General features: G+C 39.2%; 1 protein-coding gene across 3 annotated transcripts in view; it reads right to left on the bottom strand.

Annotated features, from left to right (window-relative positions):
* Ifih1 (interferon induced with helicase C domain 1) overlaps positions 1-10,993 on the bottom strand; it is a 65,162-nt gene extending 54,169 nt beyond the window's left edge. For all 3 annotated transcript variants that reach the window (XM_004651892.2, XM_045148320.1, XM_004651893.2), the window contains exons 1-2: positions 10,528-10,993; positions 3,482-3,650 (exon numbers count right to left, since the gene is read on the bottom strand). In XM_004651892.2, the coding sequence (XP_004651949.2) occupies positions 3,482-3,650; positions 10,528-10,980 (622 nt within the window). In that variant the 5' untranslated portion in view covers positions 10,981-10,993. The remainder of the gene's footprint in view (positions 1-3,481; positions 3,651-10,527) is intronic.
* Positions 10,994-18,425: the final 7,432 nt, after the last annotated feature.

Here is an 18,425-nt window from a genome sequence, read left to right as displayed (position 1 = left end):
ATTACACTGAAGTACTGGGTACTGAGGTACCCAGTAAAGTAAAACTTAAAAATATCTGTGTGGAAATACTGCATACAAATTGAACACTCCATCCTGGAGGGAAGCTCATAAGACTAAAGAAGATAAGGAAATTGCCAAGGCTCAGGAAACTCAGACTGTTATAAGATGCCCAAGACTCTCCAGAGGTTATATAAGCAGAAACAATTGTTGAGGGAGAGGAGACTCTGAGTTTAACCTGCCTTGAAATTTTTCAGGGAGCTCCAGAGGTGTAGCTTTCTTGAGTGGGTTTCTTGATGACACATCTGTCTTTAAGTACCCCATAACTGCCAACAAACTCCTTGTTTCACCAACTAGATTTGGGTGGAATTGTTTCTGTGATCTATACTGGTATTCTATCTTGGATAAATAGTTTCTTTGCCTTTCCAGAGCAACAATGTTGTAGCAAGAAATTTTCTAGGTCAAAAGGATATGGAGACACTGTGGGGAAGATAATGATAGGCTCTACTGAACAAATTTCACCATTGGATGTAAACATAAAACAAGTGGGTTCTCTCAAACATATATGACTACAACAAGGTGTTTGCCATCTGAAAAGCTGTCTTTTCTAACACTCTTATTACACTGAGGTCAAAATTTCCTGGGAAACAAATAAAATGTAGACTGTAGTCTCTTCCTTGTGAAATTTATATCCTAGGTGATTCTTGTCCTAGATGATTCTTACAGATGGTCATGGACTTACAAGTCCCTGAGTAGGAACATATCATAAGTGAAAACCCATGTGGTCTGGACTAGACCCAGGCTCATCTTTGAGGTGTGTGTAGGAAAAATCTGGCCATATCATGGTATGTGGCTTTGACTGTAACCATGGCCAGCCATCTTGATTACACCACACTTTTCATGATTCATTTGCATATATAATGTCATTTTATAATTCTTTAATTTTTAATAGCTCATAATAAAAACAAAATATACTCTGTTGCTATTTCTGTTTTACTTTCACTGTGTCTGTCTCTCTCCATCTCATATAGGTAGATATAAGTGTAGATTAGATGAAGATACATATTCATCCACCAACAGTAGAGAGGAACACTGGGATTTGTTGGCAGAAAGACTATGGAATTACTATTTGAATTTTGAAAGTTATATTAATCATTTTTAAATAAAGAATAAAAAGTAATTTTCTCTTTCTGTACTTTATTCTAGCAGAAAAAATAAGTTTTTCATGAAATCATACAAAACATAGCAAGTATTTCTTTTACAATTTATTGATATTAGTTTATTACTAACCATTTATTTTCATACTACCTCTAATCATTTTTATTTTGCATGGGTAATTCAGAAAATTGTTTATTGCATATCTTCATTTCACTAGAAAGTATGGGTAAAGGGGCATTGCATATCTTATTTAGTTATACATTTTCATCATCTAAAAAATATTGAGTCATGCTCACTGAATGACTGACGAAATAACTGAGTGAAGAGAAGTAATGTAGGAAATGATTATAATAGTTATAATTAATTTGTTCATAACTTTTGAGTTGTTATATATACAATATTTTTTAAATAGGACACATACTATGAAGAGAAAATAAGTTAAACTAGATTTACAATTAAATGTGAAAATATATATTATTTTTATTGAAATTATTGAAAGGTGATTATTAATTTTAAAAATAATATATAATAAAGTTTAGGCATGCTGGTGATTATATGCCTTTTCTCAAATTGTTAGACCACTGTATTAGTTAACTTTTGGTTGCTGGGACCAAATTCCTATCAACTTGATACCCAAACATATAACATTTAAGTCATAACCTGCTACTCCTTTTCTCCATATATCCATAGCCATATTAAAAGGCCTCATATTCTTTAACAGTTTCAACACTATTCAAAAGTCTAAAGTCTCATCTGCTACTCAAGGTAGTGTCTTAAACTGTGGCTCTGGGATCCACTCTCCAAATCTACAAAGCAATGGGCTCTTTCCTTTGCCTAAAAGGCTGCTGTTTTCTTCCTTTCTGCCACTAGCTCTGCCCTGCTCCACTCTGCTCAGCTCCACTCTACTTTTCTGGCTTGCTTGCTTCCCATCTCAGCTTGATTACACTTGCGTTTAGGGAGGAAAACATAACACCATTTTTTGGTCTGGGGGAACTTTTCTGCTTCCCTCTGCTTTTTAGTTTAGGTCATCTTCTCACTTTGATTACTCTTCAGGATCCACCATGTGGGTAACTCCCTTATACTCTAGATCTACCATGTGGGTGCTCTCACCAACTATAGGCTTGCTACCTGTGCAATTTCTTTAAACTCAGGGTAACCATGAGTTTAACGCTCTTCATTACCCATTCCTCTTATTCTCCTGGTCTCTGTTTTGACATCTGCCTCTCATTTTTCCCCCGAGCCTCACCATTTACCTCTTAACTCCCCTACGTGGAAAATCACATGGCAGATTCCATTTGGGCTCCTCCCAAGTCTCCCTGCACAAGCCCCTAGATCCTACTTGACATGAGTTTTCAGCTCAACTCTCAACTCTCTTTAAAAGCCTCAGTTACTTTTAAAAGAGCTTTATAAACTCCTACCACCCCCTGTGCTTGCAGCTTTACTCTAGTCTTTCTCTACAAACCTCAATTTCTCTTAAATGAACTCACAGACTATGCTGTATTTTCCACGAGTGCATTTTTCCACCTCCCATGTGCTTATGACGCTGCTCTAGTCTCCTAGATCCCAGTTTCCCTTAAGTAAATCCCACAAATTGTGACTTCTCCCTAAATAAATTTAATAATACCCTTCTTGAGTCTGTTTATATCAATTATTTTTAAATATTTTTATTTATTTATTTGAGAGAGAGAGAAGAAGAGGCAGATAGAGAATAGGTGCACCAGGGCCTCCAGCCACTACAAATGAACTTGGGATGCATCTACCACCTTGTATATCTGGTTTACATGGATACTAGGGAATTGCACCTAGGTCCTTAGGCTTCAAAGGCAAGTGCCTTAACTGCTAAGCCATCTCTCCGACCCCTATCAATTATTTGTTAAAGGTAGTAGAGAACCCAAACTTGGGGTTCATAAATGTTGGAGACCCTTCCTGAACCCTAAAATCCTGCATCTATTCCATGTGGGTGATGCTTCCAAGTTCTCTGTCAGATCAAGATGAAGCCTGGTGTCCACAAAACACAGTTGTAGCAGCCTCTGTAAGGAAGGGTTTATTTCAGCTTTCACTTTCAGGTTACATTTCATCATGGCAGAGAAATCATTGAAGAATGGGAAGCCAATGACATATTGTCACATTATTAGGGAGGAAATAAAGAAAAGAAGAACAGCAAGCTGGGCTGGGTTGTAATACTTCAAGACACACTCTCAGGGACAAAGTTTATCTAGCAAGGAAAGGTTGCAACTTTCCCAAATAGCACCACTTTGCTGAGGATCAAGTATTAAGTTCTCAATCACACTATGTACAAAATCTTCATCAATAAAATTAGAAATACCTGTATTGATTTTTGAGCAATCAACACCTGTTAAATTTAGCACAAGTTCATTGTACCCAGCTTGCCGAAGAATGTTCAGAAATGTAGAAAACCACTTTTCTTTCTGCACAATCCTTCTTAGTAGCTCTCTTACACCTGACTCATTTCCATTGGTTTCTGCAGCAGAAATCTGTTATAAGAGGAAAAAAAAATAAAAGAAGATGGAATATCTTCTGGATATATCGAAGCTGGAACTACTCTTTAGAAAAATTAGACACTTCAGCATGCGTACAAATAAGGCTTACATTCAGACACTAAGGAAAACAGCAATGTTCCTTGTAGCAGGAAGAAACATCACCAAGCCAAGCCAAGCCCCCTTCTAAACATGTATCATTTTTAAGCCAAAGAAATATTCAAAATTGGCAGGAAATACAAGCTTAACCTGAACTGCTCTGAATAAGGAGAGCAAGAGAAAGCATCTTCAATCTGAAACCATGTTGTTTCCTTTTGCCAGTTTCCTTCAGTGTATCCAAGGCTTGCTATTGCCTTTCAACCCAGCAGATTTACAAATGGAAAATGAAACACTTATTATATCCTGTTCCTTTTTCTTTAGTTTACTAGGAAGTAATTACTATCAAAGATTTACATTTTTGTTTATTAAATATTTGCATTATTTATTACTGCTTTAATTAAATTGTCTCAAATTTTTATTTCATGTTATGAGAAATTTATTTATCTATTCTTATATACATATGAGGAAGAATTACTTCATTACTCGTCATTCACAATCTGTAGTTATCACTTTTTAAAAAAAATTTGTTTATTTTTATTTATTTATTTGATAGTGACAGACAGACAGACAAAGAGGCAGATAGAGAGAGAGAATGGGCACGCCAGGGCCTCCAGCCACTGCAAATGAACTCCAGATGCATGTGCCCCCTTGTGTATCTGGCTAATGTGGGTCCTGGGGCACTGAGCCTCGAACAGGGGTCCTCAGGCTTCACAGGCAAGCGCTTAACTGCTAAGCCATCTCTCCAGCCCTAGTTATCACTTGGTAAATGGGGACCATATCTATAGTCAATATCACAGAGCATCTTCCCAGGCCCTAGCTGCATGATAAGCATTTGGTGGAAAGATTAACACAAGTGACGTTAGGAAGAACTCAGGGCCTCCTCCTTCTCTGTGGCATCAGACAAGCCAACTATTCTCCCTAGGTTCCTGTTTATACACTTGGAAAACAAAACAAAAAAAAAAAAAAAATAAGCAAAAGAAAGGAAACTTCCAGGTTTCTCAGGGCTTCTTTCCTTCCTTCTCTGTGGCATCAGACAAGTCAACTATTCTTTCTGGGTTCCTGTTTATACACCTGGAAAACAAAGCAAATAGTGGAAAGAAACTTCAAGGTTTCACCATGTCAGCTACACATTAGAAGCACCCTGTGTTTAAAACACCCTGAATGTCCCAAGCTAGTCAAGGAGGTCATGATTTATTTTGTCCATGTTGGGAACTCCTAATTTTTTTTTTCAAACATTTTTCTGTATCTCATGCAATTGTATTAGCATGCTAGATGACAGATACTGGCTAAAATGTTTCCACAGCTTCTGCCAATCATCTAAATCATTCAGATTGTTTGAGTCAATTCTTTCCTACAAATTCACACATTTTCTAGTCTTAAAATTGCATTACAAAACATTACTATATCAGGGATTTGCTAATATTTTTGCAACAATGTCTGATGCAAATTTAGTACTAGATGTTGTTATGGAAGACTGAAAAAAGAATAAGGAGGAAGAGCAAAAAAGGACATCAGACTTCTCCTTTGTCCTCACTATATATTAACGTGAGTTGCACATATTTGCACACACACTTGCATTCACCTTACACACACACAACCAAAAAAATTTGTAAGTGTTTGTTAATGAATATTGTCAATGTCACAGCTAATTTCTTATTCATACCTTTTTTCTTTCTTGTTTACTATGAAGACACTTACTCTTCTTAATTTGCCTCATGAAATATTCAGCTAAGGGAAACTCACTGAGACCTTCAACTTCCTGATGGAAGAAGTAGACTTATTATCTCTCTGGGCTAGCATGGTATCTCAGTTCTGTGTCAATGACAGGCTATTTCTTTAACAAGACAGGCTGAAACATGCACCTCTCCTCAGCTGTTCAGACTGATATTAGGATAATACTGAAATGTATCAATTATGTTTCCGAGTCCGTTTATATCAATGCAAATAGATATACCAAGTTGTCATTAAGCACCCTGGGGAAGTCAGCACAAGAAAGAACCTGTTAGGGATTATTCTATTGTGATGAGCTATAAAATTACTCATATTTATTGCTAAGTCTCTAGCAGTTGGATTAGCTCCTCACATAAAGTAGAAATTCTTAAACTGTGGGTGGAGAGAATGAACCTTAATACATTTATGATTCCATCATAAGCTCCAGGAAAGTAAACAATGTCTATGTTTTCCTCTTGTCTTCTCACACTAGCATGGTGTCTAGCACAAAGCTGGCACTCAAAAAACTCAAAAAAAGAATAAATCGATAAATTAAATATGTTATTTGGAAGTTTTTGGACACAAAGCTAAGGCTCAGATCATTTTCAAAAGACCTACTAGAATTGGGGAGTAGGTACTGAGAGATGTTGGTGGGAACCCAAACGTAAAATAACTAATCAAGTAGAAAATATCTACATGATCACTCCTTTTTTTTTTTTTTTTTTTGGCTAAAGTTAAGGGAAAATTGTCTACAAGAAAAGAACAAAAAGAACATATCACTTTTATAATTCTTGATTACTTAGTTAAGTTTAACTTTTGAAATATTTTGTTAAGCTGCAAAAGTTCTGATCTAAGGCCCATAATTCATTCTTGCCTCTGTGTCTGACATTCACTTTCTCATGTGTTCTCCAGTTCTTGAGGTAGGCAACACTTTTAAATGAATTCAAACACCAAGTTAGTACTGAGAATGGACAAATTTTGGCTATTTCTGAGAGATTTCCAAGTACTCAGAGGGCAGAGGTAGGAGGATTGCCGTGAGTTCAAGGCCACCCTGAGACCTGAGACTATATACTGAGTACTGGGCTACAGTGAGACCCTATCTCAAAAAAAAAAAAAAAAAGCTAAGAGCCAAGCTTCTCCTTCAAATCAGTTTAACCCAGACTTTAAGAAGTAAATATTTGCATAAGAGGTTTACCTAAATCTCTTAAACTTCAACTTTAAAAAGGAAATATAACCAAATATGTGATAGTAAAAGTCAGTATCACCTTCATATCAAAATGTTTTTTGTTATATACAAAACATTTTATCAACACTTTTTCATTTGATATTGAAATTAGGAAAGAAATTACAACATTTATTTTAAAAGGTAATCTTAAGGTCAGGGAACTAAATTTGACACATAGTCAGACTCAAACATAGACCTCCAACCTGCACCTTGCCATGCTAAATTCTTACAAGTGCCTTGTCATGCTTTCATGCCATAAGATAGAATTCTCCAAAATATATTGGTCCCTGCTCATTGTCCATGACACTTATTTTTAGAACTGATATTATGAAGGAATGTATACCATAATGTTTGTAGACTCTCACAGACATAGCACTCCTCCTTAGAGAGCCTCAAATCAACAGCTCTTCAGTCCTTCAGGGCCTCCTTTGAAATGTGAAATTGCAGAAACTTCAGGTTGTTTTAGACTTAACTGCTGCCAGTATACAAAAGTCCCTTTACTTTCCATTTTCTTTGTGTCAAATCTCTTGCATTGGTGCTAGCTGCTTCCAAGCATGCCAGAATCAAGAACTTGGATAAAATGTAGCTGGCAGAAATTCAATACAGGCAAGACAAAAGTGATGCTGATAGGCAGACGTATTTAGAGTAAATAAGAGAAGTGCTGTTGCGCTGGCAATCGGGACATCATACCACCAAACACAAACAGTTTTGTGGTGTGACTGGACTCTGTTGCTTCTGGACTTCGTAACAGCTACTGTGGCTGGAAATGCCATCTTCCATCTCCAGCTGGCTTGGAGGCTGCATAGTTTCTTCCAAATTAAGATTCTGCCACAGTGATGTACACATTTGTCATATCCAGCTGGACCACGATAATGCGTTCTAGTTGGTTCTCAATACAAGATGACATAAATGCTACTGACAACAGTGTAAAGTAATTTACTCGTTAGGGAAACTGGCCATCAAAATTAGATGCATATTTGGCTCTTCGGATAGGTCCAGGTGCTGTTGTGTCTACAAAGTACCATTCACTAACTTTAGTCACTCATGACCAAGTCAATCACATAATCAATGTAGTATCTAGAGTTTATAATGAAGACAATGATGACTCAAAATGAAAGGAAGAGCAGGGTGTGGTGGGACATGCCTTTAATCCCAGCACTTACGAGGCAGAGGTAGGAGGACCACCCTGAGAATGGACACGTGAATTTCAGGTTAGCCTGAGCTAGAGTGAGACCCTAACTTGAAAAGCCAAAAGACAAAAAAATGAAGAAAATGTTAAAATCATATAGATGGATAAGCATAGACAAAGCTCATGACTTAAGGTTTTATTGTATGTCTACATGTCTTTCAAAGCAAGATTTTTGACCTACGATGCTGAATAAGTCAGATTCAAATAGGTCAAGTATATATGTATACATATACATATTTCCTGGTACATTATCACTTAATGAAAGTACACTTGCATTAAGTTACCTGTAAATTTTATCCAAATGCTACCCTGTTCCTCTACTAAAAATGTAAAAATCTACAACTGGGCTGGCTTAGCAGTTAAGGCACTTGCTTGTGAAGCCCAAGGACTCAGGTTCAATTCCCAGTACCCATGTAAGCCAGATGCACAAGGTGGTGCATGCATCTGGAGTTTGTTTGCAGTGGCTACAGGCCCTGGCATGCACATTCTCTCTTCATCCCGCCTCCCTCTTTTCCTCCCTTTCCCCCTCTCAAATAAATAAACAAATAAAAATATTTAAATAAAACTACAACTAACAATACATTTCTATTTCAATGGATAATTTCTAAACATTACTTCAAGAAAATGTGGAAACTCTGAATTAAAAAAGTGTGTGTGTGTGTGTGTGTGTGTATGTGTGTGTGTGGTGGGGGGCAGATATAAACAGAGAGAGAGGTTGGGGGGATGATTTCCTCACTGGGATCAAGACTAAATGGAATGATATATAGTATAGAGTACATCTAGGAGAACATTTTCTCTAAAGGGGCTGATAATAAATCCTTTTGGGGCTGGAGAGATGGCTTAGCGGTTAAGCGCTTGCCTGTGAAGCCTAAGGACCCCAGTTCGAGGCTCGGTTCCCCAGGACCCACGTTATCCATATGCACAAGGGGGCAAACGTGTCTGGAGTTCGTTTGCAGTGGCTGGAAGCCCTGGCGTGTCCATTCTCTCCCTCTCTCTCTCCCTCTCTCTCTCTCTCTCTCTCTCTCTCTCTCTCTGTCACTCTCAAATAAATAAGAATGAACCAAAAGAATTTTTTTTAAATCCTTTTGGATTTATGGGTCATATCACCTCTGCAAACCTCTAAATAAGCAGCTAAAAGAAGGTTGTAAACAAGCACAACTGTATTTCAATAAAAATTTTTGAACACTTAAAATTCAATATTCAGGGCTGAAGAGATGACTCAGTGGTTAAGGCACTTGCTTGCAAAGCCTAACAGCCCAGGTTCTGGGTTCTGTTCCCCAGTACCCATGTAAAGCAGATGCACTAAGTGGTGCATGCAACTGATGTTTGTTTTCATTGGCTAGAGGTCCTGTGCCTATTCTCCTCTCTTCTCTCTCTCTCTCCTTGCGAAATATACAAATAAAATATCTTTTTAAATAAAAGGGGGCTAGAGAGATGGCTCAGCAGTTAAGGTGCTTGCCTGTAAAACCTAACAATCCAGGTTCAATTCCCCAATCAGATGCAAAAAGTGGTGCATGCAATCTGGAGTTTATTTGCAGTGGCTAGAGGACCTGGAGCACTCACTCATTCCCTCTCTCTCTCATTCTCTCTCTCCCTCCCTCCCTTCCTCTTTCTGTCTTACCTTGCAAATAAGTAAATCTAAAGGCAGTCCATGGCTTGTGCCTTCAAAAATGAATCCTAGTGGCCTGGGTAGATGGCTGAACAGTTGAAGGTGTTTGTTTGCAATGCCTGTCTACTGGAGGTCAATTCCGCAGCACCCACTCAAAGCCATGAAGCCAAGATGCAAAGCGGTGCATGCACCTGTGATCCTAATGCTCCTACAACAATGGGAAGTGGAGCCAAAAGAATATGAAGCTCCTTCCTGAGCAGATAATGTGACAGTTATCTGCACTGAAACTTATCGGCAGTAGCAAGAGACTTTGTTTCAAAGGTGAGGCATAGACACCCCAAAATTGTCCTCTGACCTCTGTACATCCATAATAAATGAGTAAATGAGTAAATAAATAAATAAACCACTGGCAGGCTGGATTCAGCCCTGAGGACCATAGTTTGTTGAGCCCCTCCTATGGAAGCATGTACTTAAAAAAAAAAAAATAGAAAATTCAGCAACATCAGGACTTGGGTCTTAGTGACATTTGTAGTTCTGCTCTACAGACCCAGAGAGAAGAGAATCAGATTCATTGTTTCTGTACAAGTATTCAAGTTATTGATTTTAGTGTGCGTCCTGTTTAGCTACTTTAGGTTTTAATTTTCAATTTGTAAAATTGGGTTTGTATTATCAGGGTCCTATGTGGGGTCCATAATTTGAACATAAACCGTTATAACACATTTAAAAAGTTACAATAGTACATAGTCTTCATGAGAGTGACCACTGTCTACTGCACTAAGCAGGCGCCTGTAGTTAGTGTTCTACATTATTAGCATACATTCCTATGCCAATATTGTCTAATTGTACAAGGATTAGAAAATTGGTTCTTTTCTGTTTTACATTTTCACAATTCCCTTTTAAAGTTATTACTATTTTTAAAGAAGGCGTGGACCAGCTTTGCTCACAGAAGTGAAAGGACATTCCATTTGGAGTAAATGTCCATGTAACCCAGCTTGGTAAAAGCGTCGCTGAGAGCCCAGCCCCATCGGCAAGTGACACCTACCCGATTTCTGTCTTCCACTGTCAACAGCTCCTCCCCGACGCAGGCATCCAAGACGTCTCTAACCAAGAGCTTGTCCACCAAGGTGGGCTGCAGGAGCGTGAGCAGCTGCAGGCACTCATCGTGGGCGGCCTCAAAGGACGGGGAGGGCAGGTCGGCGAGCGCAGGGTCCACGTAGCGCGCGGCCAGGCCGCTGCCCGCCCTCCTGAGGGCCTCCACGAACTCCTGGGTCCAGCCTGGCTGCCAATACCCATTCTCCAGGGTGCTCAGCAGCAGATCCACGGCGGCCAGGTTCCCCGAGGTGGCGGCCCTGTGGAGAATCCGCTCCTTGGTCTCGGCAGGCAGGAAGGTGAGGTGGTCCAGCACGGGCTCCACCTGGATGGACTCCTTCACCCTGGCCCTGAAGCACGAGAGCAGGTAGCGGAAGCTCTTGTCTGCGGAGGGGCCGCGGGACATCTTTGGTTCTTCGGGACGGGGGCGGGGGCGGAGAGGGGTGTCCGGGCCGCAGGGGCCACAGGTGCGGCCGGCCGGGCGCGCGGTGGGGACGCGGAGGCAGGGGGCTGGATCTGGGCAGCCCCTCGCCCCGGGCCGCCGCTCCGCCAAGCCCTCGGCTGGCAGCTGAGTCAGGCGCTCCGCCTCCACTTCTTAAAATTTGCAGCACTGGTTTCTGTTTCGATTCTCTCCTGGGAACTTGCGGGCGGGGCGGGAGTTTCATCCCTGAGGCGCAAAGTTGTTAGTCATCACTGGTCTGAAGAGGACTTTGGTCGAAGGCACCACGGGAACCAAACCGAGGAAGGAAACTGATTCTCTTCTGGCCCTGGGGAATATAATACGATCCTACAAAGTTTTCTTTGCCACTTCACTTGTCAACGAAAATGCCAAAGGCAGAGGACGGGGAAATTCATGACCTTGGACTTTCCTCTGGAATAAACGAAGAGGAAGTGTCCCAGACTGCAATAGAAAGGAGTTACTCACTCTTACCAGGGAACGAGGCAGGCCTGCAAGGGTAAGGTCTGAAGATAGAAAGTTGGAGTCCTTTCTGCACCTTTGCTAAAATAAACCCCGCATCGTGCTTTGCTGGTATGTTAACACAGCCTTGACCTGAGCCTCCCATGGCACATGGGGGGCGGGGAAGGGAAGGGGTAACTTTAGCCACCAGTTTAGGAGGAAGCCAAGATTGAAAGCTTTCTGTCTCACGGCGTCTAAGTTCCCTGTATTCCTCCTGTACTCTTTAACAGACAACTTTATTTTAATAAAAAATAATAATAATAAAAAATCCCCAGTAACCTATTTTTGATAGAGCTGTCACTCTTCTTTTCTTGGATTCAATACAGCAAGTTTTGGCTGAAGCAGCCAGGAACTTAATTAGCAACTAATGTACCAACTTGTAGTAAACATCAACATTTGTCTATGTCATGAGAGGGGGGGAAGAGGAATTCACACTGAAAAATGGCAGTTCCATTTCAGTACAGAAACCTCATAAACCTGAAGGGCCATAAGGCTGCTGTACACCTAGGAAGCCACAAGGTAACTGGACTTGATAGTAGCACACAGACGCTATAATTGGCCCAGAATTATATGGAGGATGGAAGGGCTGTCAAGGCTATCAAAAAGACATATTTAGAGAAAGTAATGTTAGCCAAGCATATTCAGTGAAATCTGGCAAGTTCAGGGAAGCCTGGTAGCTCTTTGGACAAGAGAGAGAATCGTACAATTTTTTATAAGCATCGCAGCAGCACTCAAAATATCCAAAGAAACACTTTTAAGCATGCCCTTCTTTTATTCTCTAATCAATATTATAGAGCTAAGAGCACCCCCAGCCTCTGCTCAAAAGATTGTAAGTTGCTACCAGTAAGAACTGGATACTAAGGTCTTGACTTCTCCTGCAAATGGAAGCTTAAGAGTTGATTGTGGAGGCAGGTCTATGGTCAAATACATAAACATTCTTGACATAAGTGGAACCATAGCCTCACAGCTTCTTTGTCCTCCATTTCTTCTGCTACTGCTTTATATAATTTTTGAGTTGGCTTTGACCCAGAGAGAAGAGAATCAGATTCATTGTTTCTGTACAAGTATTCAAGTTATTGATTTTAGTTATTGAATCTACAAGGAATATGACTTTTTGAACTATCGTAAAACTGGACTCCCAGAGTCCCCCAGCTCCTGTGGGTTTTATTCAGTATGTTAGAGCACACACTAACTGACTGAACTGAAATTCTTTCCATTCTCTGGCACTTACCCTTTTATGTTTTAGTTTAAACCATTGCATAATGAGAAGGGATTGCTGAGCAAATATAGGAAACAATTTCATTTTCCAATACCTAATACCATAGTCCTTGGTGGAGAAAGCACCTAAATAGATGTTTAAATGTTTGGTATTCAAATTATATCATCCATTTATTCACTTACTTAAAGATATTTACCAAGTACTTACTATAAAAGCAGCCTTGTTTGGGTGTACTTAGTAAGTTAAACACAATTCTTATTTTTGTTGCACAAACATACATACTGAGAAGACAGGTAAGTTACAATGAAAATTTTTACAATGTGCCAGATAAGAATAACTGTTGTGAAGATTATGCTAGAGCTGAAAATGTTCAGTTATTTCACTTCTTGTATTTCCATGCAGGTTCCTCACTGAACACCCTCAACTGGCATTCTGTGATAGTCATTAGGAGTAATATTTATTTTCAAGCGACTGTCACTGTACTGGATGAGGACAGTTTGATAAGATGCCTTCTAGAGACAGGATGGCAAGGTCATGAAAGCCATGCCACAATTTCCCCCAAATTATCATCCATCTGTATTTATTACATGAAAATTTAGTTTATTTTCTGGTTTTTCTTTTAAAACAACTATTTTCTAAGGAGATGGTTTAGTCAATAAAGTGCTTGCCACCCAAGCTTAAGTGTCTGAGTGCGGATACCCAAATACCAGCCAGAAGCCATGATGGATTTCTATTATTGCAACACATCTATGAGATGATAGGGAGGGAGACTGGAGCATTTTCCAGAAGCTCATGAACCAGATAACTTGGCTCATTGAATGGTGAATCATGACAGACCCTGCCGCAATGGAGGTGGAATGTAAGGCCCTCCACACCTACCCCCACAGTTTAGGCATAGCTACACTCATACACACACACACACTACACACATACTAGAAAGAAAAAAAAGGTATTTTCCTTTCTCAAGTTTTCTCTCATTAGTTTATTTTTCATTGATTTTCATCCTCTTTCCATTTTTCTAAATGTCTGAGTTTCTGTTTCTTTTCTCCCCCCTGAGAGGGACTGCTGGCCTGTTTTTTTTTGTTTTGTTTTTTTTTTTTCTTTTCCTAGACTATTGCTTAAATCACCAAAGACCCTGTTGGTTTCTGAGTCACCCTTTAGTAGTCTATTCTCTGAACTGATAACTTGAGAAGATCCTAAATTACAGATTCCCATTATTGTCCAAGCTTATAGTCAAAGTTTTAAGAGAAAGGACAGTCATAATTGCCATGAGCAACAGTAATGCCTTTTTACAAAGAAAATGACAATAAGTCTAAATAAGATAGTATTTATAAATTGATAGTCTCTCCTCTCATTGCTTACCACATTATATCAATAAAGAGCCCACCACATGTAACTTAAAGTGTTAGATATTCATAACCTAGCAGCCTGAAGTTGTTATGTGAGAATACGCTGAGTTCACAGTGTCTGGGTGCATACCCTAGCACTATTTTTTAATTGTTGTGTGATTAGGAAAGTCACCTCAAACACATCATTAAAATAAAAGTAACAAGAGTATAATGTCCTAAGGATGGTCTATGAAGCACTTACCACAAGGCCTGAAATGTCTATATGACTGGTAAGTGACTGAAGCCCAGTGTATTTTATAAGGAATGAGCAATAGATAGTGCCAGCTCTCAAACAACACAAAATGTGGAAAGGAAATAATTATGGACATAAACACTATACAATAACTAGCCATTTAATTGAGCTTTCAGTCAGGATCTGTTTTGTAAGAATCTGATATGATGACTTACCAGGAATGTTTATTAAAAGGATACTGTCATAATATTGTTTCAAAAACATTAATAGCCCCTAAATACAAAATAAAATCATGGCTATGTTTATTAGATCTTTATATTCACTTCCTAATTATTTCCACCAACTAAATTAAATATCCAGTCACAAGTTAGTGTACACTTATAAAAAGTTTTCTAGATAACAGATATTTTTGACAAGCAAACCATATGTCAATGGGTAATGTTCTAAGATTCACTCTTCCAAAGCTGCCACCAGAGCTTGAAGTTCTTCAGAAAACCATCCTATTAGAGGTTTGTGATAGTCAGCTTCACATTACTGGGATAAGCCTCCAGACCAGACACATTTATGGGAGGAAGGGAATTTATATTAAGCTTAAAGATCCAGGGGCAGTTCCATAATGGTGGAAGAGGCTGCACCCTTTTACAGGTCCACTTAGAGAAATACCACCACTAGCACCATAAGCAAGCACACTCCAGGAATCCCAGGCAGAGCTCAAGCACTCTGCATATTTTAGACTAGAATTCCAGATTTGCCCCCACACCTTAGGGCTGGATCCTAGGATCTTCCCACAGTGACACCTCTTCCAGCCAAGCAGTTGGAAATCCAAGAAAGTTTAATAAACTCCTGAATCTATTCAGGGAGATCCATTCAGAGTACCATGAGTGGTTTTTTTTTCTTTTTTTTTTTTTTTGTGTGTGTGTGTATTTATATTTCTTTTTTTTTAAATTTTTTAATTTTTATTAACATTTTCCATGATTATAAAAGAAATCCCATGGTAGGTTTTTTTTTAAATTAAAACAATACTTATACCTCAAAAAATTATAGATTGTGCTTTCTACTTTATTTTGAAGTATAATCAAGGGCAAACTACTGTCAAATGCAGTTATACTGTCATTGTATGTAACTTGACATCTATCTGGAGACACACTGAGGATAGATATTCCACCAATGTCCATTCTGATTGAGAAGCGCTTTTTTTCTCAATATTTCATGCCTACTTTACACACAATTTTTGAATACTTTTATTTTGCTCTTGCTCATATTACAATTGGCAAAGTCTTGATGGAGAAGAGCTATGTAATGAGTTATTAAAATCTACTATTACATTAAACCAAACTTCTGAATTGCTAACTCACGGAATGTTAAGTTAATACTTAAACATATAAACCACTGATATGAAAGTTAAAGGAGGAATAGTGAAGGGAAGTTTAAGCAGGGATAGAGGATTAAAGGAGGGGTTGTAGGGAGATTACTAAAAGCTAAGAATGAATGAAAAATGTCATACAGAAAACCGACTACTTCAATAGCTAATTAAAGTATAATGAAAAAATAAAGAGCATGATGAAGGTTTCCTACATGGTTGGATAAAGCACTCCCAGAAATCATGTGTTATTGATTTTGGTGGCATGGTCATTTTCATAATAATATTGAGGTTCCTTGCCAATATACCAATACATCAACACACCAATAAATTTAGGTTACTCTGGATTCTTCTCTTACGAATTTAAAGAATTAAAACCCACAGACCAGATGGTAAGATTTAGAGAGACTTTATTAGATTAAGAGAAGGAAACAGGAGAAATTACAGAGGGCTCCTGCCATGTGGAGAGCAAGGGGAAGTACTGAGCCATGTGGGAGTAGTAGGGTCTCCCCCCTTCCCAGCCGGGCTTGGCAAAGGCGAGGGGAGACTTACTAGGACTTGAAAGATCAGGAGAGATGGACAGCCAGCAAGGAGAGACCTGCCCAGTTGACAAGAGGCTACCAATAACCTTATTGTGCTGGGTCTTACTTTCAGGCTCAGGAGAGCCAGGGTGAAGGCTAATTGGTCTGGGCTAGGGGCTGGCTCAAGAAGAGGCTGGCCATTAACTCTAGTTTTAGGGCTGAGTTTAACTGACCACAGTGCCAGCATCAGATTTAAATTCTAGGAAAAGGGAACACCCTTCCAGGTGAAGCTCAGGTTGTTTATGGAAAACCAAATCTAAGAAACTCCTTTAGTCAAGAGATAAGGATAGGAGAAATACTTCCCTGATCTCTCATGAAATGGAGATTGCAGGGACAAACTTAAGGACATTTCTTCTTATTTTTGTAGCCCAGTCACCCTAAACTACCTAACAAAGGTACATGACTCCCTCTCAGTTAAATTGAAGGTAGTTTCATGGATACTTCAGGATTCTATGCCCAGGAAAAGAGCTGGAAGAGAGCCTAGGGCTCAAAAGGGACATGTTTATATTGTGATAGATTATTCTGTTCAATTATATAACATTTGAAATTACTTTATGATTCCAAATGACCTCCTGAAAAATACTTCAAGATGAAACATTTATAATTTTGATAGACAAAAGTAAGTAAGGTTGCAGCCTGAGTGTTATCTAATACAGATATCAGAAATGTGTAGTGCATTCCATGAACAAACTGCTTATTACACATAACCGTGCTGCATAATGTTTGTTAGAAATTAAGAATGATATTTAGTATTGTGGAGTGTCCATAAAAAACTATAGAGGAAAAAAAAATGCCTGAAACATTTCACAAAAGGAATTTAAGGCTGACTAGAGTTTGCAGAAGTGGCGAAGAACCACCTAAACTCGTGAAGCCATCCCTGGAAAGTTGTCTTCTCTGAAGAGACAAAAGACACAAAGCTGTCCATGTCAAGTCCTGGATGTTGTCCCTCTTAGGCTTATCTGGAAAGGGAGTTAAGTTTGAAAACCTTCCCTAGCTTCCTCAGGCTTTTCTTACAGCGTTGAATGTTCCCTCTGCTGCCACCTTGTGGTGTCCAGAGTATCAAATCTTAGAAATCTGAAGCAAAATTGTAACTATGCACAGTCATAGATTTTTTTTTTTTTTGAAGTAGAAAATAGAAACAACAGGCACTCTATATTTCCCAATGGGAAGATAAAAACCGCAGCTATAATTTAAAATGTTATGTTTTATAAAAGCATAATTTAACCTTCTCACTGTTTATACTGCTAATGTTCTGCCCAGTTTTGGAAAGAAAGTCATTTTAAAGGAAACTGCTCAGGGGGTTCAAGGTCCTTCTGGTCCAGAGAAATGGGTTGAGAGGGAAAACATGTAAGGGGAAGGATGGCAAGCACGGATTCTGTGTTCTAGATTAGTTTTCATGACTATGCCTACCTTACCTTACCCCTCCATGCACTTGTTTCTCTGATAGCATAGCATTCTGGGCTTTCCTCCAGACATCCAGAGAGATCAGTTACCTCACTTTGTTGCAATTGTACTTTGACTCATTTGTCGTTCCTAGTAAGCTCTATAGGCCCTTGTGGTGGTTTGATTCAGGTGTCCCCCATAAATTTAGGTGTTCTGACTGCTAGGTTCCCAGCTGATGGATATTTGGGAATTAATGCCTCCTGGAGGGAGTGTACTGTTGGTGGCGGGCTTATGGGCTTTATAGCCAGTTTCCCCATGCGAATGTTTGGCACACCCTCCTGTTGCTGTGGTCCACCTTATGTTGGCCAGGGGGTGATGTCCACCTCTGCTCATGCCATCGTTTTCCCCTGCCATCGTGGAGCTTCCCCTGGAGCCTGTAAGCCAAAATAAATCTCTTTTTCCCAGAAGCTGCTCTTGGTTGGGTGATTTCTACCAGCAATTTAAACCGGACTACAACAGCCCTGTACATGTCTTTATACTTTTGAGTCCTCTTACATCACCTGCTAAGGAGATCCTTTAACACAGGAGACATCCAGTGAATACTTACTGAATGAGTGAATATTGAGTGTGTTCCATATGTTGAGTGTTGAAGAAAAATATGATTCTTTTCCAGAACTTTCTACATGTTACCACCTTACTGTTCACAATTTTGTAAGCCTGTGAATGAGTATGACACCTTTTCACGCACAGTGTTCATTATTCTAGTATT

This window comes from Jaculus jaculus, chromosome 4, assembly GCF_020740685.1.
Source record: "Jaculus jaculus isolate mJacJac1 chromosome 4, mJacJac1.mat.Y.cur, whole genome shotgun sequence".
Classification (NCBI taxonomy): domain Eukaryota; kingdom Metazoa; phylum Chordata; class Mammalia; order Rodentia; family Dipodidae; genus Jaculus; species Jaculus jaculus.
Note: the sequence above shows the minus strand (reverse complement) of the source record. Positions and strands in the feature narration are given on the sequence as shown.